Source organism: Bos indicus, chromosome 12 (assembly GCF_029378745.1).
Source record: "Bos indicus isolate NIAB-ARS_2022 breed Sahiwal x Tharparkar chromosome 12, NIAB-ARS_B.indTharparkar_mat_pri_1.0, whole genome shotgun sequence".
Classification (NCBI taxonomy): domain Eukaryota; kingdom Metazoa; phylum Chordata; class Mammalia; order Artiodactyla; family Bovidae; genus Bos; species Bos indicus.
This window is the reverse complement of record NC_091771.1, coordinates 11,954,356-11,978,627: the sequence shown is the minus strand read 5'-3', so window position 1 is coordinate 11,978,627 and position 24,272 is coordinate 11,954,356. Positions and strand designations below refer to the sequence as shown.

The 24,272-nt window shown below is 40.0% G+C and overlaps 1 protein-coding gene across 7 annotated transcripts in view; it reads left to right on the top strand.

The window, feature by feature from the left end:
• Positions 1–24,272, top strand: part of VWA8 (von Willebrand factor A domain containing 8) — a 400,893-nt gene that overhangs the window by 26,876 nt on the left and 349,745 nt on the right. For all 7 annotated transcript variants that reach the window (XM_070800011.1, XM_070800010.1, XM_070800013.1 and 4 more), the window contains exons 3-4: positions 14,878–15,008; positions 18,353–18,463. In XM_070800011.1, coding sequence (XP_070656112.1) covers positions 14,878–15,008; positions 18,353–18,463 — 242 coding nt within the window. The remainder of the gene's footprint in view (positions 1–14,877; positions 15,009–18,352; positions 18,464–24,272) is intronic.

Sequence of the window (24,272 nt, the reverse complement as noted above, 5' to 3'; positions counted from 1 at the left end):
TTTGTTCAAGTATTTAAAAAAAAAAACTTGAAATACTCTTTTCAGGTGTATTACATGTTTTCCTGTGTAAAAAGAAAAGTGTGGAAGGCCACAGTCCAGGCTCTTTGATTTTTTTTTCCTGTGGCATTGGGTTGGGAGTGGGGTGGAAATGGAAGGTGTCATTTAATATTTCTTTTACATTTTTAGATTTTTTTTCTTTGTTACAATAAGCATATATTAGATTTTATTTTTAAAAAGCTAATAAACCCTCATGTTTAAAGTGAAGCTTTATTAAGTTGGAGAATACATCTATCATAGCTGCTTTTTCTGTGATCTGACTCATAAAAATATAAACTTTATGCTTTACGTTTAAAGAATTTGACTCATTTGACAGGACCTAAAAATTCTTGGTTCTTCGGAGTTGCGTTCATAACCAATGGTCATTCCTTAATCTCATTTTATGCTTTTGGTGGTTGTCTTGTTTTGAATATGACTAGTTACATTAAGACCAAAGATGTCCTTTGTAAATTATCACAATTTAACAACGCCTTATAGATAAGCGTTTCAAGAGGTTGAATTGCAAATTGAATTTAAGGTATTAAATTGTGACCTGTTGATTAGTCAGAATATTCTAATGTATGTTGGCCATCCTATTGCTGCTTCCTCTTGTCTATCACAGTTCTCTTCTTCAGTATGGCTCTGATTAGTTTGCAGTATGGTTTTTCAAAAGAAATATAATTTTTTGTTCCTATTACAAAAATAAAACATCAATACACAAAACTTGGAAAACACTAAAAAAAAAAAAAATTCAAATCATCCATAAGCCTAATTATAAATACTGTTGGTGGTGCTAGTGGTAAAGAACCCACCTGGCAATGCAGGAGATGTCAGGGATGTGGGTTCATAGCTAGGTCAGGAAGATCCCATAGAGGAGGGCATGGTAACCCACTCTAGTTCTCTTACATGGAGAATCCTATGGGCAGAGGAGCCTGGCGGGGCCATAGGTTGCAAAGAGTCAGACACAACTGAAGCAACTTAGCATGAACATATAATGTCCCCTGGTTCCTCCATTTTCTGGGAATTTCTCATCAACTCTGTAGATTTACTTTGATATTTTAGAATTTTATATAAATGTAATAATACAGCGTATATTCTGGTTTTGTCTAGCTTCTACCACTCAGCATAATTATTTTGAGATTCTTCCATGTTAGTCTGTTCCTTTTTATTGCCAAGTAGTATTCCATTATATGAAATAATTACAATTTGTTTATCCATTCATCTGTTGATGGATATCATGTCATTGTTACCATTCTGAGGCTCTTAAAATAAAGCTGCTATGAACATTTATGTTGGGAAAGATTGAAGGCAGGGGGAGAAGGGGACGACAGAGGACACAATGGTTGGGAGGCATCACCAGCTCAATGGACGTGAGTTTGAGCAAGCTCCGGGAGATGACGAAGGACAGGGAAGCCTGGCTTGCTGCAGTCCATGGGGTCGCAAAGAGTCGGACACAACTGAGCGACTGAACAACAACAACTCTGTGTGAACATAATGTTTTCTTTTTCCTGGGGCAAATACCTGGGAATGAAATTCTAACTGGAGGCTGAAAGTCTGAGGTCAGGGTGCCAGTATGGTTAGGTTCTATGAGGATCCCTCCTACTGACTTCTTGACATGGCAGAGAGAGTGGAGATACAGAGCAGGCTCTTACATCTTTTTTTAGAAGAAGACTAATCACATTTATGAGGGCTCCACCTTCATGACCAAATGGCCTGCCAAAGTCCCCACCTCTAATACTCTCATACTGGCAGTTAGTTCAGTTCAGTTCAGATCAGTCACTCAGTTGTGTCTAACTCTTTGTGACTCCATGGACTGCACCATGCCAGGCCTCCCTGTCCATCACCAACTCCCGGAGTTTGCTCAAACTCATGTCCATTGATAATCAGTGATGCCATCCAACCATCTCATCCTCTGCCATCCCCTTCTCCTCCTGCTCTCAATCCTTCCCAGCATCAGGGTCTTTTCAAATGAGTCAGTTCTTCGCATAAGGTGGCCACAGTATTGGAGTTTCAGCTTCAGCATCAGTCCTTCCAATGAATATTCAGGACTGATTTCCTTTAGGATGGACTGGTTCGATCTCCTTGCAGTCCAAGGGACTCTCAAGAGTCTTCTCCAACACGACAGTTCAAAAGCATCAATTCTTCGGTGTTCAGCTTTCTTTAGAGTCCAATTCTCACATCCATACATGACTACTGTAAAAACCATAGCTTTGACTAGATAGACCTTTGTTGGTAAAGTAATGTCTCTGCTTTTTACTATGCTGACTAGGTTGGTCATAGCTTTTCTTCCAAGGAGCAAGCAAGCGTCTTTTAATTTCATGGCTACAGTCACCATATGCAGTGATTTTGGAGACCCCCCAAAATAAAGTCTGTCACTCTTTCCATTGTTTCCCCATTTATTTGCTGTGAAGTGATAGGAACAGATACTATGATCTTCGTTTTTTTAATGTTGAGTTTTAAGCCGACTTTTTCACTCTCCTCTTTCACTTTCATCAAGAGGGTCTTTAGTTCCTCTTCACTTTCTGTATCTGATGTTATTGATATTTATCCGGGCAATTGTGATTCCAGCTTGTGCTTCATCCAGCCCAGAATTTTGCATGATGTACTCTGTTTATAAGTTAAATAAGCAAGGTGACAGTATACAGCTTTTACATACTCCTTTCACGATTTGGAACCAGTCTGTTTTTCCATGTCTAGTTCTAACTGTTGCTTCTTGACCTGCGTACAGATTTCTCAGGAGGCAGGTAAAGTGGTCTGGTATTCCCATCTCTTTAAGAATTTTCCACAGTTTGTTGTGATCCACACAGACAAAGGCTTTGGTGTAGTTAATGAAGCAGAAGTAGATGTTTTTCTGGAACTCTCTTGCTTTTTCGATGATTCAGCAGATGTTAGCAATTTGATCTCTGGTTCCTCTGCCTTTTCTAATTCCAGCTTGAACATCTGGAAGTTCACGGTTTGTGTACTGTTGAAGCCTGGCTTGAAGCATTTTGAGCATTACTTTGCTAGCATGTGAGATGAGTGTAATTGTGTGGTAGTTTGAACATTCTTTGGCATTGCCTTTCTTAGGGATTGGAGTGAAAACTGACCTTTTCCAGCCCTGTGGCCACTGCTGAGTTTTCCAAATTTGCTGACATATTGAGTACAGCACTTTCACAGCATCATTTTTTAGGATTTGAAATAACTGGGGCCTGCGTGAGGGAGGCCGTGCGGCCGCAGCCTGCGACGGCCGGCGCGTCCCAAAGTTCGACTCCTCCGCCCGGACTAGGGCCACCCCCGGGGAGGTGGCGCCAGCCGGGACCGCAGGCTCTGGAGGCACGAGGCCCGGGCAGGGTGCCGAGTTCCCGAGGCTCCGCTGAGAAGCCGAGGGGTAGCGAGACCGCTGCTCGGGAGCCGCCACGATGGAGCTGGAACTGGAACCCTGTGGGGCCGGGGCCCCGGCTGCCGGGCAGCGGCTTCTCCAGGCCGAGGCCCCGGCGGAGAATGAGCCGGAGGCAGTGGTGGGCTCCCTAAAATTAATTAAAAAAAAAAAAAAAGAAAGAAAGAACTGGAATTCCATCACCTCCACTAACTTTGTTCGTAGTGATGCTTCCTAAGGCCCACCTGACTTCGCATTCCAGGATGTCTGGCTCTAGGTGGGTGATTACACCATCGTGGTTATCTGGGTCATGAAGATCTTTTTTATATAGCTCTTCTGTGTATTCTTGCCACCTCTTCTTAATATCTTCTGCTTCTGTTAGGTCCATACCATTTCTGTCCTTTATTGAGCCCATCTATGCATGAAATATTCCCTTGATTTACTTGAAGAGATCTCTAGTCTTTCCCATTCTTTTGTTTTCCTCTATTTCTTTGCACTGATCACTGAGGAGGCCTTTCTTATCTCCCTACTATTCTTTGTAACTCCCCATTCAAATGGGTATATCGTTGCTTTTCTTCTTTGCCTTTAGCTTCTCTTCTCTTCTCAGCTATTTGTAAGCCATGTATCAGACAGCCATTTTGCTTTTTTGCATTTCTTTTTCTTGGGGATTATCTTGATCACTGCCTCCTGTACAGTGTCACAAACCTCCATCCATAGTTCTTCAGGCACTCTATCAGATCTAATCCCTTAAGTCTATTTGTCACTTCCACTGTATAATCATAAGGGATTTGATTTAGGTCATACCTGAATGGTCTCATCCTCTGTCGTCCCCTTCTCCTCCTGCCCCCAATCCCTCCCAGCATCAAGGTCTTTTCCAATGAGTCAACTCTTCGCATGAGGTGGCCAAAGTACTGGAGTTTCAGCTTCAGCATCATTCCAAAGAACACCTTCCAAAGAACACTCAGGGCTGATCTCTAGAATGGACTGGTTGGATCTCCTTGCAGTCCAAGGGACTCTCAAGAGTATTCTCCAACACCACAGTTGAAAAGCATCAATTCTTCGGCGCTCAGCTTTCTTCACAGTCCAACTCTCACATCCATACATGACCACTGGAAAAACCATAGTGTTGACTAGACAGACCTTTGTTGGCAAAGTAATGTCTCTGCTTTTCAATATGCTGTCTAGGTTGGATGGGAACACCAACTCGATGGACGTGAGTTTGAGTGAACTCCGGGAGATGGTGATGGACAGGGAGGCCTGACGTGCTGCGATTCATGGGGTCACAAAGAGTCAGACACTACTGAGCGACTGAACTGAACTGAACTGAATGGTCTAGTGGTTTTCCCTACTTTTTTCAATTCAAATTTGAATTTGGCAATAAGGAATTCATGATCTGAGCCCCATTCAGCTCCTAGTCTTGTTTTTGCTGACTGTATAGAGCTTCTCCATCTTTGGCTGCAAAGAATACAATCAGTCTGGTTTCAGTATTGACCATCTGGTGATGTCCATATGTAGAGTCTTCTCTTGTGCTGTTGGAAAAGGGTGTTTGCCATGACCAGTGCATTCTCTTGGCAAACTCTGTTGGCCTTTGGCCTGCTTCATTTTGTACTCCAAGGCCAAATTTCCCTGTTAAGATTTCATGCTGCTGCTACTGCTGCTAAGTCACTTCAGTCGTGTCTGACTCTGTGTGACCCCATAGACGGCAGCCCACCAGGCTCCCCCGTCCCTGGGATTCTCCAGGCAAGAACACTGGAGTGGGTTGCCATTTCCATCTCCAGTGCTTGAAAGTGAAAAATGAAAGTGAAGTTGATCAGTCGTGTCCGACTCTTAGCGACCCTATGGACTTCAGCCTGCTAGGCTCCTGTGTCCGTGGGATTTTCCAGGCAGGAGTACTGGAGTGGGATGCCATTGCCTTAACTGGCAGTTAAGATTCCAACATATGAATTTCGGAGGCACACAAATATTCAGTCCATAACTGTGGTGGATTTTATCAATAGGTCTTTGTCAGATTTTGGTATTCGGGTAATGCTAGTCTCATGGAATGAGTTGGGAAGTGTTTCCTCCTCTTCTTGTGTGTCTCTATGCAAATACAAGAAAATATGCATAATTAGTCTTACTCTAACACCTTTACACACAAATTTGTACAGTTTGAGGGACTTACCTAGCGATCCCATGGTTAAAATTTTGCCTCTGGTGCAGGGGGTCTACGTTTGATCCCTGGTCAGGGGGAGCTGAGAGTCAAAGTGCCTTGTAGAGCAGAAAACCCAAAACATCAAAAAAAAAGAAGCAATATTGTAACAAATTCAATAGAAACTTTAAATATGGTCCATATAAACAAATCTTAAAGAAAGTGCAGCTCAATACTTATTATATATGTATATGCTCTGATTTATTTGATGTGTATTGATATATTTTTCCAATTTTAAGAAAAACTGAACCCCTTCTCTGTGCTCAGTGGTACACTGGATGGTATTACACTTCTCATTTAATTTGGATTACAGCTGTCTTTATTGGGTCAGAGCCTTCAGCCCACTTTGTAGATGAGTGCCTTATATGAACTGAGGCTCTCTATATATGCCTTTGTTTCTTTTGATGCCTTAGAAGGATCTTACTGTATTTATCTTTGTGTCTTGGTGCTAAGTATATAGAAGATCCTTCATAACTAACTTTTACCCTATGATGTAGCTCATAGGGTAAATAATGAAGACTTTGGTTCTAAACACGTTGTATTATGTATGTCCCTTGCCTCCCCTTTTTCACCCTTGGTGTCCACTATATCCTAGTACAGAGTGATACACAGTAGAAATGTCACAGTTTAGTAAATGAACATGCCCTTGGTTCTTTTGACTTCTCTTGTTGTGAGGTGATAATGCGTGCACCACCGTGCATGCATGCATGGTAATGGTATTTCTGCTTTATTGACTATGCCAAAGCCTTTGACTGTGTGGATCACAATAAACTGTGGAAAATTCTGAAAGAGATGGGAATCCCAGACCACCTGACCTGCCTCTTGAGAAACCTACATGCAGGTCAGGAAGCAACAGTTAGAACTGGACATGGAACAACAGACTGGTTCCAAATAGGAAAAGGAGTACGTCAAGGCTGTATATTGTCACCCTGCTTATTTAACTTATATGCAGAGTACATCATGAGAAACGCTGGTCTGGAAGAAGCACAAGCTGGAATCAAGATTGCCAGGAGAAATATCAATAACCTCAGATATGCAGATGACACCACCCTTATGGCAGAAAGTGAAGAGGAACTAAAGACCCTCTTGATGAAAGTGAAGGAGGAGAGTGAATAAGTTGGCTTAAAGCTCAACATTCAGAAAATGAAGATCATGGCATCTGGCCCCATCACTTCATGGGAAATAGATGGGGAAACAGTGGAAACAGTATCAGACTTTATTTTTGGGGGCTCCAAAATCACTGCAGATGGTGACTGCAGCCATGAAATTAAAAGATGCTTACTCCTTGGAAGAAAAGTTATGACCAACCTAGATAGCATATTCAAAAGCAGAGATATTACTTTACCAACAAAGGTCCGTCTAGTCAAGGCTATGAGTTTTCCAGTGGTCATGTATGGATGTGAGAGTTGGACTGGGAAGAAAGCTGAGCACTGAAGAATTGATGCTTTTGAACTGTGGTGTTGGAGAAGACTCTTGAGAGTCCCTTGGACTGCAAGGAGATCCAACCAGTCCATTCTAAAGGAGATCAGTCCTGGGTGTTCTTTGGAAGGCATGATGCTAAAGCTGAAACTCCAGTACTTTGGCCACCTCATGTGAAGAGTTGACTCATTGGAAAAGACTGATGCTGGGAGGGATTGGGGGCAGGAGGAGAAGGGGACGACAGAGGATGAGATGGCTGGATGGCATCACCGACTCGATGGACGTGAGTTTGAGTGAACTCCGGGAGTTGGTGATGGACAGGGAGGCCTGGTGTGCTGCAATTCATGGAGTTGCAAAGAGTTGGACACGACTGAGCGACTGAACTGAACTGAACTGAATGCATATAGGGGTGTGTGGTAAGCCTGGGTTCAGATTCTTCCTGAGCAATATGAAATGCTTTGGGAAAGTAACTCACACAAGCTGCACCAGCTATGTGTCAGCGTGGGCTCTGTACGTTCAGAAGGTAAATTTGAGTGTAAATGCAGAAGCTTATACATGAACCCCCAGTCCATACCATGCGGGCTGCTATCTAGGACACACGCCAGGTAGAGGACCGTGCAGGTGAGAACGGGCCTTTAATATCCTCTCACACCTGGTTCTCCCTGGCTGAGGGGCTGGACAAGGCGCTTTCCCCATAATCCTCATGATCACTATGCTTAGGAAGTGTTACTGTCCCCCTTTTGACAATAAGGAAATGTAGGCCCAGGAGATCCAGGGACGCTGAGAAAGGACAGCTTGAGAAATCCCCAGGAGCTCTGTGTGGCTTCAAAGGCTTCTTCTTTCCATTATAGTGTGTTGACCCTTGGGATACTAAGTAACCATCAACATTTGTGAAGGGTTTTATTAAAACTGAATTTGAACTCCGATATAATTTTCTGAAATTTTTTTTTTTTTAGCTTTACAATATTGTACTGGTTTTGCCATATATCAACATGAATCCACCACAGGTATACACGTGTTCCCCATCCTGAACCCTCCTCCCCCCTCCCTCCCCATACCATCCCTCTGGGTCGTCAGTGCACCAGCCCCAAGCATCCAGTATCGTGCATCGAACCTGGACTGGCAACTCATTTCATATATGATATTATAATTTTAATCTTTACATATATGGCAAATTTGAGGCCTTGAAGGGAGAAAGTTAGGAACCAGACGTTTTAATTTTACATAGATAAAGAAATCACCGAATATAGAATCAAGCTCTCTGGCATTACTCTGACTTCAGTTTATCATTCTGTGGACTCTTGGAAGGAGGCGTCCTGTGCTTGGAAACCCTGGGTTCGGGAATTTCTCTCATGTACTGGGCGGTGTTTATGTTAGGTTATGGATGGCAGTTTGTTTTGCAGATGTTCGTAATGTACAATCTCATATCTTGTTTCTATTTCTGGAACACTTTCAAGTATGACTCATGTATTGTTGAGGCCATCCTAAAAATACAGCTAGTTTCAAGCATTAATGTAAAATACACCACAGATACCACACAGCACTACCTAATGCATTCTCTCAGTAGTTTAATGTGACTTCCTAAAAAATTAAATGTTTTCTTTGACAAAATATGCTATACTAAAATATGAATAAGTGAAAATGTTTTTTTTTTGAGAAGTGAGTTCTCTGACAACAAAATGTTAAGAACAAAATGAATTTGAAATTTTAATAAAAGGAGATATCATTGGTATTACCAAAACCCAAGAAATAGAATTAGTGTCCATAAAAGCAAGTCCACTAACTTTGGTGGAACCTTGGTGAGGTTCATTTCTGTGATTATGTGCTTGTGTTAGCTGTGTCTGACTGTTTGCGGCCCCAGGGGCTGTAGCCCGCCAGGCTCCTCTGTCTAGGGGGTTTCCCAGGTAAGAACCCCGGAGTGGGTTGCCACTTCTTCCTTCAGGGGACCTTCCCGACCCAGGGGTTAAAACTGAGTCTCTTGCATCTCCTCATTGGCAGGCAGGTTCTTTTCCGCTGTACCTCCTGGGTGAGGTTCATACTTGGAGGGGAAATCTTGGTTCTGAAGATAGAGCCTGTGTCAAACAGAGAGCTAGTGGGAAGCTGCTGCGTAGCACAGGGAGCCCAGCTCAGTGCTCTGTGACCACCTGGAGGGCTGGGATGCGGGGCTGGGAGGGAGGCTCCGGAGGGAGGGGAGATATGTGTGCACAGTGTATACACAGAGCAGATTCACTTTGCTGTACAGCAGAAACTAAGGCGGCATTGTAAAGCATTATATTCCAGTAATAAAGTCAAAAGAAAAAAAGATTTTGGAGGAGCAGTGGGACATAATGGCTGGAGTACAAGTTTGGACTCAAATAGTTTAGTTCTAAATCTTGGTTTAGGCATTTATCAACTGTAGACAAATAGTACCACTGTAAGGGCTTTGACTTTTCTTATTCATAAGATGAGAATAGTGAATATTTAATAAATACATGTACTGCTACTACTGGACACTCTTTAAGTGCCTAATTTAATGCTCATAACCACCTTATAAGTAAGTTCACTTCTCATATCCACTATACAGATGTAAAAACAGCACAGAGAATTTGAATAACTGATCAAAATTGCACTATAAGCAGCAGGTTGGACGTTAACAGTTTGGCCTAGTCCTTATCCTTACGTGGAGGCAGTCTGCTGTCTTGTAGAGTTGTGTGATCTAACTGAGAGTATGAGAAATCAGTCATGTTTTTCCCCAGCACATGAGAGGAATGCAATAAATCATGGCTATCATTATCACTATTATTGTTGTTGTTTTTCAGTCGCTAAGTTGTGTCTGACACTTTGCAACCCCATGGACTGCAGCATGTCAGGTTCCCCTGGCCTTCTCTCTCCTGGAATTTGCTCAAATTCATGTCCATTGAGTTGGTGATGCTGTCTAACCATCTCGTCCTCTGTCGTCCCCTTCTCCTCCTGCCCTCAATCTTTCTCAGCATCACGTTCTTTTCCAATGAGTTGCCTCTTTGCATCAGGTGGCCAAAGTACTGTAGCTTCAGAATCAGTCTTTCCAGTGAATATTCAGGATTGATTTTAAGATTGACTGGCTTGATCTCCTTGCTGTTCAAGGGTCTCTCAAGAGTCTCCTCCAGCACCATAATTTGGAAGTATCAGTTCCTTGGTGTGTAGCCTTCTCTGTGGTCCAGCTCTGATATCTGTACATGACTACTGGAGAAATCATAACTTTGACTATATGGTCCTTTGTTGGCAAAGTGATTCTCTACTTTTTAACATGCTGTCTAGATTTGTCATTGCTTTCCTTCCAAGGAGCAAGCATCTTTTAGTTTCATGGCTGCAGTCACCATCCACAGTGATTTTGGAGCCCAAGAAAAGAAAATCTGTCACTGCTAACACTTCTTCCTCTTCTATTTGCCATGAAGTGATGGAACTGGATGCCATGATCCTAGTTTTTTTAGTGTTGAGCTTCAAGCCAGTTTTTTCACTCTCCTCTTTCACCCTCATCAAGCAGCTCTTTACTATACTAAAGCAAGACAAAAGAAGGGAAAAGGTCTTTGTGACAGTATAGCACAGACTACAGGGCCAGCCAGAGGGTTCAGAAGGTGCTTATTCATATGAAGAAACCTCTGTAGAGTTGAAATGTAAATGGCAGACATTTCCAGATACCCTGGGACGCGTGGAAATGGGGCAGCACTGCTGCTGCTTGACAGCCAGTTTGAGTGTTAAGGGCAAAGGAGGGGATGACTGAGGACTATCAGGTATGCCTCTGGCCAGTGACTCTTCTCAACACACAAGGATCATGCTGAGAGGAAGACACTCCCATGAACATACTCAGAGTGTGAAAGGGAAAGTGTCAGTCGCTCAGTCATGTTCGACTTTTTGTGGCCCCGTGGACTCTAGCCCGCCAGACTTCTGTGTCCGTGGAATTCTCCAGGCAAGAATACTGGAGTGGGTTGCCATTTCCTTCTCCAGGGGATCTTCCCAACCCAGGGATCGAATCTGCGTCTCCTGCGTTGCAGGCAGATTCTTTACCATCTGAGCCACCAGAAAGCCCTGAACCTACTCAAAGCTCTATACAGTTCCTAGGATCTGGTTCTAAATAACTTCATCTCTGTGCCTTTCTCTTCCCACTTAATAAGATACATTGGTGTACACACTGCTCTGTTGTTATAACTGATTCTTCTTCAGTTTGCTAAGAAAAAGATAAATTATTCCTAAACCTCAGTACTTGTTGATACTGACAACTTAGAGGGGGAGAAACCTCACACTGGATTAGGAAATGAAGCCTTCGATTAAAAAAAAAGTCTTGAAAATAAATATGAGTTCTAAGATCATGGCATTGAAAATAAAGTGGAACGATATTGAGACTCTGTCATTATGAATAGTTATAAATAGTTATAAAAGGTGGGAGGAAGCTGAAGAGACCAACTTGGCTTTCCCTTACAGAACTTTGGAAATTTCATATTTTAAATAGACAAGTCCAGATAATGGAAGGTCAGGCACATTGCCAAGGGTGAATACACAGCAGCAGCATAAACCATAAGAACAGTGTGGAGAAGGCCCGAGGCCGGAGTAAACTGAGGTTTGGAAAAATGTAAAGAAAAACCCCAAAGTGTTCAAGTTTTTAATTACATATTTAACAGCAAAGTAAGGAAGGGTAGCAGATCTGCAGCATAGAGAACTTTGTGTCGTTTTACTGAGAAACGAGAGCTTCTTGGCTCTTATTTTGTTTCATCCTTACAGAGCAGGCAGATGGACCTGTCTTGCAATAAGAAAGAGTAGACCATATATTATAATGATTTAAGCCTGTAGTGGGGAAGAACAATAGTGTCCATCTGACAGCTAAGAATAAGATGCAGGTGAATTGCTTCCTAGCATCGCAGAGCTCCTTGAGATTCTCAAAGGTGCAGGTCTTAGGGCAATGTTTTTCAATGTGTTTTTCATTATTGCACACTTAAGGACATTTTCCCCCAATTGTCTCTCCCCAGTTCTGTGAAATTTTAATACACAAGTATATTGTAATAATATCTGTTAATGCAGAGCATCCCATAGTGGGTAACAGGCTATGGTATTGGGTTGGCCAAAAAGTTGGTTCAGGTTTTTCCATAAGATGGTACGGAAAACCTGAATTAGCTTTTTTTCAGTAGTTAAGAATTGTTCCCGTGTCTTCCTCCAGGAGCCAAGTGTTACCCCATGCATAGTGTAGAGGCTTCATAGAGGACAGGAGGGAAGCCAAGCACCTCCACTTGGGTGATGAATCTCCTGATTTTCACACGTTAGAAGCACTTGCTTTGTAGAAATTATAAATCACTTTAGTGTGGCCTCAGTATGTGATACACCAAGCAGTCTGCCCAATACCTTTCCTTAATCTTCCCACCATGATTAAGAAAATCAGAAATTTATTGTTAATTTTTTTCTAATGATTAAATATTAACTTTTGGGGAGAGGGTAGGGGCAATCACCCAAGCAAGATTATGCTGTTGGAGGGGGGCGTGGAGGGAAACACAGCTTTAGTCCTAGGCAAATGTTCTTAGTTTGATTTTTGAATTCTTTCATGACCTTCCTGGATGATTAAACAAGGTTTAACGAGTATAAGAATGTTCAACACATACAAAAGACTATGTTTTTTATATACATACACAGATGCTGGACTGTGCTGAATTGCTCATTTGTGTCTGACTCTTTGTGACCCCAGGGACTGTAGCCTGATAGGCTTCTCTGTCCATGGAATTTCCTAGGCAAAGAATACTGGGGTGGGTTGCCATTGCCTCCTCAGGGGATCCTCCCATCCCAGGGATTGAACCTGCGTCTCTTGTGCCTCCTGCATTGGCAGGTGGATTCTTTACTGCTGTGCTACCTGGGAAGCCCATACACTATACATATACATATACACACATACACGTGTTGATATATATATGTATACATGTGTGTATTGTGTGTTTATGTACAAAATGCAATGTAATAGTAAAACAAACACTGTACCCACATCTCATTTAAGAACTAGAATATTATGATTATCTTTGAAGTTATCCACAAGAATCTCTCTGATTCCTTTCCAGATATTCTGAATTTGTGATTCTCTGGCTTTTTTGCTTTATCAAGCACTGTTTTTATCACATATGCATGTGTTTGTAAAAAATTCAATTTACTAGTTTTTTGAGCTTTACCAAGATAGTGGGGCTTCCATGGTGGCTCAGCGGTAAAGAATCCACCTGCAGTGTGCAAACTGCAGGAAAAGCAGGTTCAGTCCTGGGTCAGGAAGATCCCGTGGAGGAGGACATTGCAACTCACTCCAGTATTCTTGCCTGGAGAATCCCATGAAAAGAGGAGCCTGAAGGGCTCTAGTCCATAGTGTCGCAAACAGTTGGACATGACTAAAGTGATTTAGCATTCACTCATCAAGATAGTGATATTAATCATTAATGCATGATTTAGTTTGTGACAGTTTTTTCTCTTTTAAGAGTTAAACATGTTGTTGGAAGTAATGGGGGTTCATTTTGTTATTTTTTTGGTCATATAACATTCCACTGTGTGCTTTTTATCCATCTCCTATCTTCAGTTTTATTTTGAGCCACACTGCTGTGAGTATTCTATATCGTGTCTTGATGTGTAAGGGGTAGAGTTTTTCTTGAATTCCTAGGAGAACACATGTTTAGTCACTGGGTGACATTTAAGTGAGTAAATACAAATGAATTGTATTAATACAAACATTTAAAAAATGTTTAGTCAAAAAATGAGTGTGTTCATGGATGATTTAATAGTAGACTTAGGGACTTCCTTTGTAGCTCAGAAGGTAAGGAATCCACCTATAATGCAGGAGATCTGGGGTCGATTCCTGGGTCAGGAAGATTCTCTAGAGAAGGGAATGGCAACCCATACCAGTATTCTTGCCTTGAGAATCCCGTAGACAGAGGAGCCTGGTGAGCTGTAGTCCATGGGGTCGCAAAGAGTCAGACATGGCTGAGTAACTAACACTTTCACTTTTTACTAGGGCCTTCCCTACCAGTCCAGTGGTTAAGATTCAGCACTCCCAGTGCAGGGTGCACAGGTTGAGTCCCTGGTTGGGGAACTAAGATCTCCAGATGCCATGTGCCCCAAAATTAAATAAATAAATAAATATGTAGTAGACTTAGAATGATATTATACAGAAGAGTCTTCTATTCCCAGAAGAGTTGGTGTTGAATAGATGTAAACTTTAAAGGAGTCATTTAAATCTACCATCAGACATCCTAACTGTGAAGTTTGAGAGATCTCACAATCCAGTGCCAACGTAAGTCATAGTTTAAAGTTTTTTTCAAGGTTATAATACTCATGAATTGTCTGAGATGCTTTGGTCCTATCCCCTTTCAGGACAAAAGAGTTGGGCTGTAACATTGTGACAAAGTAATGGTAGCAGTTGTTCATATCACCCTTAAAAACACTTTTGTTCCTTTAGTAACACAAGCATTCTTATAAGCTTATTTTTTTGGCCTTACTGCGTGGCTTTGTGGGATCTTATTTTCCCGACTAGTGGTCTGAGCCAGGTCCATGGCAGTGAAAGCCCAAGCCTTAACCACTGGACCCCCCAGGGAATTCCCATTTCTTATTAGCTTTTAAGTGTGGGATTATGTGACTCTTTGTGATGTAATAAACCCTATTATTTTAGATAATAATGTTTTTTTTTGTAAAACAGTGTGAAAATTCAGCAGATGTAGGTTTGAATGTATATATGTGTGTATGTATATATGCATGTATGTATATGTGTATAGATGTGCATATATATACATACACATGTACATTGTATATACATTTTTAACTTAATATACTGTCTGCATTGGTTGCTTAGAGGTTTATGTTCTATGTAGTAGTCTTATTTGCATTTCATTTTACCTTTTTTTCCACTTTAAAGTATCAGACTCTCTGGCTCAATCAGTAATTCAACATCTAAGATGGATAATGCAGAAGGATCTTTTGGGGCAAGACGTCTTTCTAATAGGACCTCCTGGGCCTCTTCGACGCTCTATTGCTATGCAGTACTTGGTAAGCAATGAATTCTTGCGGATTCCTGAGGGTCTTAACTTTGATAAACTGTTTTGTGAGATAAATTAAGAATTTACAGAAGTCTCAGGTTTAGTCCTTATTGTTTATAAAGCAGTTGGAATAAATTATTCGGGAAGTCAATGTACGTTTGCCTTTCATAACTTTAGCAAATGTTTGCTCCAAGTAGAAAACCCTCCACTTCTAGTAGGAAAGAGATCCATCTAAATTCAAGCAATGAGTAGTTGCAAACAGGATCAGCAACTCTGAGATTAGAAAACAAAGTGTAGTTTTATTTTTCTCAAGAAACATTCTTTTATCTTTAGTCCACATTTTGAAAAGTCAAATAATTCTTCTGACTTTTGATGTTATATGGTCTCTAAAGGGAGCCTAAGGATTACAGAAGCTCTCTTATGTGTTACGTGCACTCCTTTTTTTTCTTTAAATAGATGAGAAAATAAGTTCACAGAGATTAGATAACTCACTCAGGCTTTATCCAGCAAGTCAATGATGGAGCTAGACTTCAGATCTCATATTGCTTTTCCTTTCTGATACTATATCCTCTGAAATGTTTGCAGTTCTCTAAGTTGAGTTGAAATATTCAAATATTCAAATCTCAACCGAAAAAAAAAATTGCAGGACTTTTTCTTACTACTTTGTCAGTATTAATAGGCATTGCTGTAATGATCGAAAGAGGAACCCTCTCAGTTGAAGTTGGTCTGTTCCAAAGATAATTTTTAGGATGAAGAGAAAAACCTTAGTTAAAGCTTCCTTTTGTTATTTGATATTAAATCATCTATTTCTAATTTATTGAAATATACTTCATGCAGTCTCTTATTTTAGTGGTGAGTTTATCTTGGTACTTTCAAAATTATGTAGGGCTGTAATGATGAAAATTCCATGAACAGAACCTAACTCTGTTTAGTTCATAAATTTCATATCCCTTATTTGTTCCCTAGAATCAATCTGTGAGGTATAGTGTGCCATTGTATTATTATCCTCACTTTATTAATAAACAATGCAAAAGTGTATTTGTCTTGTCTAAGAACGCAGAGTCAGCCACCAAGATTCCCAGGTCTAGAACCTCTTCAGTTTTAAATTGTGCACTCTACCTGGCTCATTTCAAAGGCAACAGTATCTCACTTTGATTTTGTTTCTGACAAGTCTTTGAAGCTTGTTAGAAATGTGGAGTAGCCAGGCTAGGAGAGTATAGGAATCCTGTTGGCTAAAAAATGCAATTCAAGTTTATAAGTATAATCCTTGTATCTTAAAAAAACAACCACCACCAAACTTTGAATTGCCAGAGCTGAGGCAGCTTTAGGATTTGGAAATACATGTAAGAAAACTTACTAGCCTAAGCTGCCTTGCAAACTGCAGTGGGTACTATTGCCAGTATATATAAAGACCCTATGTGTAGTAACAGCCAGAGTGGTGGTGGTGTTCAGTCGCTGAGTTGTGTCCAACTCTGCAACCCCATGGACTGCAGCATGCCAGGCTTCCTTGTCCTTCACCATCTCCTGGAGCCGCTCAAACTCTTGTCCATCGAGTCAGTGATGCCGTCCAACCATCTCCTCCTCTGTTGTCCCCTTCTCCTCCTGCCTTCACTCTTGTCCCAGCATGTCTTTTCTAAAGCATTTGATTGTGTGGATCACAAAAAACTGGAAAAGTATTGGAGAGATGGGAATACCAGATCACCTTACCTGCCTCCTGCAAAACCTGGATGCAGGGCAAGAAGCAACAGTTGGAACCGGATATGGAACAATGGATTGGTTCAATAGCCAGTGTAGATGACATCTCTAAAGGCAGAAGTTTCGGGGCAAGCCTGTTGAATCAATGAGAAATTAAGCAGAAATAACTGAATACTTGTGTTTATTTCATATTTCACTCATAGAGTAGGAGTTTTGTAGACAGTTTAAAATAAGTCAGCAGACCTCTGCCGCCCTCCCAGTCTGCTGCTCCAGGTGCTATTTGTGAGCTTGTCGGTGCTGCTTCCGTGGAGCAACAGCCGAGGAGACCTTGGTCTCGTCTTGGCTGACGAAAAGTCCCAGGAAACTGTCAGGACTGAGGAGAGCAACCTTGGTGTGACAGTTCAGGGTGCTACTGTGATACAGTTTATAGTAAGAGGCATACGGCATTTGGTCAACCACTGTGAATGTCAGGGATTTCCAGTGAGGGAGATCACAGGCAGTCGTCAGTGAAACAGGACAGGAAGGTGCTGCGAGGTGCTCCAGGAGCCAGAAGGAGAACCTGCTACTTGATTCAAGAATTATGCTCTCACAGGCGGTTCATTTAGAGAAACATCCTTTGGTATCAGCACATCTTTACTACTTGGTGTACATTTTCTCTTTTTAAAACTTTCCCCTTCTTTCCACATTTTCTAAAACTTATGGGTGCACGGGAACAGGCACATTTTAAAAGACTAATGACGATGATAATGTATTTTTATCAACATCACTTGGAGATAAGGTTAATTAAAAAAAAAAATCCCCTTTCACCATTAATGGCATACTCATTCAACTTTTTTCTTTGTACTCCTCCACTAAATTAATTTGTTCTTCCTGTTTAATAAAAACATATTACATACCTTATTGGATTGGAGAATGTCATTGTTTTTAATTCAACATTGTAAAACCAAGGATAATGTTAACAACTGTTTATACCTTGTTGTTACATATAAGGAAAAAGGAATTTAGGGATAGATTAATTATTTTAAGAGAAGTGGATTCTGGGTGGTTTCTTCTTCAAACCAAATGGTTTTTTTTTCTGTGTAAAATAATAACCTCCATTCCCCCTTCCGCCTTTTCAACTTTCCTCTCCTTTTCCCTTCCTAATTAGTTCTATATTGACTCTTTTTTGTTGAACCAGTTATTGATATTTACCTTATTTTCACACTTGTTAAATGCTTAACATATACATGGTAGGTAATCATTGGTTTATAGAGTAAATTAATTTAAAGCACCCTTAAAAAAAAGATGAACATTATTTACAGAGATAGCTGTCGTTTATGTGAAAATCAAGTAATAGCCAAATTATTACTCTTGATATTTGAAAAGGACTTTACAGGAGATACTAAGATTTGTAAGATCACATTTTGATTATTATTGCCTAAGTAGCCAGTAATAAGCTATAGATTACTGAGTACAGTAAAAGTTCTGAGAAGAGATACATGTTTTGATTAATGTTCAGTTTATTACATTTTTTCTTAAAGCTGAGGCTCACAAGGCTTTCACCTAGAATTACGTTTATTAATAAAATGCTCTTCTGTAGAGTGACATTGTCAGAATACCTGCCTCCAAAGCATATGTTGGGAACTTGATTTTATCTTGGGACCATTTCACTCTCTTCAGGAGCTGACCAAAAAGGAGGCTGAATACATTGCCTTGTCAAGAGACACCACCGAAACCGACCTAAAACAGCGGCGAGAGATCCGGGCGGGCACGGCTTTTTACATCGATCAGGCAAGTGCTTATCACACTCCAATATGTGACTTTTCACTCCCGGTCTTTAAGAAATTGATTTTTAAAGTAGAAAAAGAGTAGCTCATGTACTAGCGAAAGACAGATGTACCATGCCCTCTCTAGACAGATTTAATTTAGGTTTTTGGTTTCCCTCTTCTTGGAAATGCCTTGTTAGTTTACTACGAAATAAGAAACCATAGTTGAAATAAGTGGTTCTAAAATGTTAACTAAAGATTCATATGCTGATTTCTTAATTTCCAGTTGCTTCCTATTAACTGCCTATAAAAATTTGAGTTTAAAAAAAAACGAATTGAGATTTCAATATAGCAAATTCTCTAGCACATTTACTAAAATATTCTCAATCTAAAGGTGAAGTACATACAGGTATATTAAGCATAGTAAAATTAGATTCATAATTCCAGGAACTATAGCTTTTTGAAGAGAGTTCTTAGATGCAGGTTATCAATTAAAATAATGTTTTTTGAATATTATATTGAAGCTTGTGGGTGCATGCATACTCAGTCATGTTAGACTCCTTGCGACCCCATGGACTGAAGCTGGCCAGGCTCATCTGTCCATGAAATTTTCCAGGCAAGAATTGAAGTGGGTTGCCATTTCCCTCTCCCAGGGATCTTCATGATCCAGGGATCAAACCCATGTCTCCTGTGTCTGCTACACTGGCAGGCAGATTCTTAACCACTGAACAGACTCTTTACCACTGAGCCCCTGGAAATCCCTACAAGCTTTAGCTTGTACATTTCTTCAAATATTTTACTTAAAATATTGAACATTGTTCTTTGTTAGGAATGCCTGAGAAAAAAGGTCAGACTTCAAGCATTTTGTAGAGAAAAGATTCAGACATTCAATAAATTCATGACAAGGTGCTTGAACTTCTTGTTTATAAACGTGCACATTAAAGCAGTAGTGAGCTGCTTTTTTCCTCCAGCTCTCAGCATTTGCTGATGTTCATTGCTGATGAGGAAGAAGGGATGAGGGGTCAGCGTTGCTGTCAATGGGGCCGTGGATTGATGCGATTATGAAGGGAGATTTGGTGACTATCTATTGAAAGGGAAAAGTTAAACACGTTTGGATCCAGAAGTAATATTTCTAGCAATTTTTATTTCCAATGTTATTCACACAAAGCATGAAAACATATATCAGTTTAGTTTCAGTTCAGTTCAGTCACTCAGTCATGTCTGATTCTTTTCGACCTCATGAACCGCAGCACGCCAGGCCTCCCTGTCCATCACCAACTCCCAGAGTTCACTGAGACTCACGTCCATCGAGTCAGTTATGCCATCCAACCATCTCATCCTCTGTCGTTCTCTTCTCCTCCTGCCCTCAATCTTTCGCAGCATCAGGATCTTTTCCAGTGAGTCAGCTCTCTGCATCAGGTGGCCAAAATACTGGAGTTTCAGCTTCAACATCTGTCCCTCCATTGAACACCCAGGACTGATCTCCTTTAGGATGGACTGGTTGGATCTCCTTGCAGTCCAAGGGACTCTCAAGAGTCTTCTCCAACACCACAGTTCAAAAGCATCAATTCTTCTGTGCTCAGCTTTCTTCCCAGTCCAACTCTCACATCCATACATGACTACTGGAAAAACCATAGCCTTGACTAGACAGACCTTTGTTGGCAAAGTAATGTCTCTGCTTTTTAATATGCTGTCTAGGTTGGGCATACCTTTCCTTCCAAGGAGCAAGGGTCTTTTAATTTCATGGCTGCAATCACCATCTGCAGTGATTCTGGAGCCCAGAAAAATAAAGTCAGCTGTGGTTTCCATTGTTTCCCCATCTATTTGCCATGAAGTGATGGGATCAGATGTCATGATCTTAGTTTTCTGAATGTTCAGCTTTAAGCCAACTTTTTCACTCTCTTCTTTTACTTTCATCAAGAGGATCTTTAGTTCTTCACTTTCTGCCATAAGGGTGGTGTCATCTGCATATCTGAGGTTATTGATATTTCTCCCGGCAATCTTGATTCCAGCTTGTGCTTCCTCCAGCCCAGCGTTTCTCATGATGTACTCTGCATATAAGTTACGTAACATATATACTAGGCCGTTTATTATAGCATTGTTTGATAAATCACATGAAACTTTGTGAAAACTATAATGATGTATGTTTAAGAGACTAATTAAATAAATCACGGTAGCTAGAATTATCTGTCACCAGTAAAAAAAAAAAAGTGAGATGAATATTTATGAGTTGATAGAAGACCAGAATATATTAACTGAAAAAAAAATGAAGTTGCAGGACAGTATATATAATAAATATACTGTGATTTAAAAAACAAGAAAAAATACATAAATACATAAATGTTTGTTTACACATTGAAAATTTCCAGAAGGAAACACAAGAATCAGTTAACACAGCTTACCTCTGTGGAGGTGTGATCAGGCATCTGGGGTAGGGCAAGGAATAAGCTTCATAGTTCTTTAAATTTGAAGCTTTCCCAGGAGTACACACTATTACTTTGTAAGTAAAAGAGTGGAATTGTAAGGAGCACTGAGTGAAAGAATTTTTGGAGACCAAAATATTTACATTGTCACGTAGATCACCACCTAGTTACAGAAAGAAAGACAGAAAGAAAGCTGTACTTAAAGTGAAGTGATTTGTCAGTCATTATCTTAAACAATCAAACTTAGCATCATGTGGTGGGGGAATCTGAGTATTTTAGATTTCCAGCCATTAAAAACATAATCCTTTGTGGATGAAGCACATGAGTATATTTAAAGAAATCCACTTTATTTATGTAATTCCAAAGACTCAGTTTATTTCTGATTATAAGTGGAAAAAAAAAAAAACAGGCTTGCTTCTTCTCTGTCATATTTAAATGACAAGAAGAGAACTGACTTTGTTTGATAGAGTGTGGATTTAAAAACATTTTTGAGTGAATTTTGTATTTGGGTGATTGTTGCAATGCAGATAATAAGGAACAGAAAAGGATGTTTTTGTATGCTTATTATTTTAAAGACAGTTTAAAACTGGCTATACAGAAATCTCAGAAATTGAGTTGCTTTAGGTAACCAAATTTATTGGTTAGCTAAAGATTTATTTCTTGAAGCATACTATAAATTGTTCAGATGAAACTCTGACATTGTATTCTCCCTACCATTCTAGAAAGCAAATTTTCAATTTATATCTATTTACCACTTATAAAATATTTAAAATGTTATATATATGTATGGTAGTACTCTATACTTTCATGTTTTTTCTTTTTTATTAATCCAACTGATTATGATAAGCATCAGCTGTTTACGATGCTGTACTACATTGGCACCTTCAGAGTCTGTGATGAAGATATAAGGACATTAGTCCTTTCTCTAAGTTGCTTCAGACTGTCTATTGTGATTTTATGAGTTTCATATTTTTTCTTCTCTCTCACTTCCTGGCAGTTAATATTCCTTATCGTTTGTTCATAACCAGATCCTATCAGTTCCTTGCTTAAAGCAGTTTGGTCCTGTCACACCCGGAATAAAATCCAGACCCGTGAACATGGCCACCACACTCTACAGGACCCAACCTTGTCAACCTCTTCTCCTTTCTTCTTTCCCTTGCTTGCAAGAGTCCAGCCACAGTGACCTTGTCCTCTTAAAAATAGACCAAGTTCTTTCCAGCCCCAGAACCTTTGTACTTGTTATTTCCTCTGCTTGGAATGACCTTCTCCCTGATCTGTATATTCCTGCCGCCTCATCATTCTGACAGAGAAGGCAATGGCACCCCACTCCAGTACTCTTGCCTGGAAAATCCCATGGATGGAGGAGCCTGGAAGGCTGCAGTCCGTGGGGTCGCTGAGGGTCGGACACGACTGAGGGACTTCACTTTCACTTTTCACTTTCATGCATTGGAGAAGGAAACTGGCAACCTACTCCAGTGTTCTTGCCTGGAGAATCCCAGGGACGGGGGAGCCTGGTGGACTGCCGTCTGTGGGGTCGCACAGAGTCAGACATGACTGAAGCGACTTAGCAGCAGCAGCATCATTCTGATGATAAACTCTCAGAACACTCTATAATCACTCAACACACTTAAACCCTTTCTGCATGAACCCTGTTGTGATATACATAAGGTAACCTTCAGAGCACCTATCGCTGTCTGAATTTGCCTAATTAATTTCCTTGTTTTCATGTTCATTGTCTGTCTTCTCCACTAGAATGTAACTATTTTGCTTATCTCTGGCACCTAAAAACAGTTGTGATGGTTTACTCGCCAAGTTGTGTCTGACTCTTTGCGACCCCATGGACTGTATGTACCCTGCCATGCTCCACAGTCCATGGGATTTCCCAGGCAAGAATACTGGAGTGGGTTGCCGTTTCCTTTTCCAGTAGTCTTCCTGACCCAGGATCGAACCCACGTCTCCTTTAGTGCCAGGCAGATTCTTTACACTGGTAACACCTGGAAGCCCATCATGCCTATGTTCATATCTATTTAATCACGTATAGTAATTTTCACAAAGGTGGTATACCATGCATATAAAGTTTTACAGGTTGCTTTTCTTAAAACTTGATTTTTTTCAGGAGCATTTTCCTGTGACAAAAATATAACTTTTAGTGTCTGTACAGTATTTCATCAAATAGATGTGACATTATTTATTTAACATTCCCATTTTATCTACATTTCCATATTGTTGATCATTCAGGTTTTGTCTAAGTTTTCACTGTTATAAATTTCACTGTTATAATTATATAATTATTATATAACTGTTATAATTTCACTGTTATAAATAACTCTAGGTGAATATCTCTCCACTTAGATCTTATTATCTGGGATGATTTTTTAAAACTTGAATGCTGGAAGTATAATTCAAGGGTCTAGGCGTTTTCAAGAGTCTTGATATACATATATCACAAAATCGCTTTCAGCGTGTGTCCCAACTCATGCTGTCATCCGTATGCACTAACTGTCTCATGCATTCTTGTGAGTATTGAGTATTTCCATGTATGTACTTTGCCAAATCAATAGACGTTGATTTGTTTTAAGAAGTACTAACTAGGTTAAATCATTTTTATTTTTATTGGTTATTGCTTCTGTACGATGTCAATAAAGTGAGTGGATATGGAAAAGGAGAGAGATACTGATGAAATAAGTTACGATCTGCCAAGAAAATGTTGATGTTTACACCATGTTTGTTTATGTAAATACTATAACATACTGACTTGTCAATGTGAAGGTAACAAATATTTTTAACGCAAATGCTTTGCTGAACGGATTATAGGAACTTTTTGAAAACAAAATTAAGCTAAAGAACAGAAATATGAAAATTTGTATGGCTGATATTATAACACTTATGGAGAAATAAAGAGTTTAAGATTTTTTACTACCACATTAACTGTCATTTGTCTTAGAAGATAAAATAACCCAAAAAAGCTGATATTTTTGATATTCTAACCCTTCAAAAACCTGTTACTCTCCTTTTTTTTTCTTACTTTACTTGACATTCTTATCATGAATTCTGCTTATTGTCCTGTGACTCCAAAGAGCTAGAGAGGAAGATTTTTAAGTCATTATACATTGCTTGCATTTCTCAAATATTATGAATAACTTGTGATTAGGTTTTTATGTCTGGCTGATGGGAGACACTCTATATAGCCATAACTGGGGGAGTAGAAACAGGATGGGGAACTTCAAATGATTTTTTTTACCTTTTTCTAAACCATCAACTCATCATGTTAGAATCTTGTTACTTTGACACGATAATGTCAAGTTCCTTAATATACAATATACATATTTAATGTTACATATGAAATGCACTTTAAACAATTACATAATATTTTAATGTATTCTCCTCTGTTTTGACAGAGAAGGCAATGGC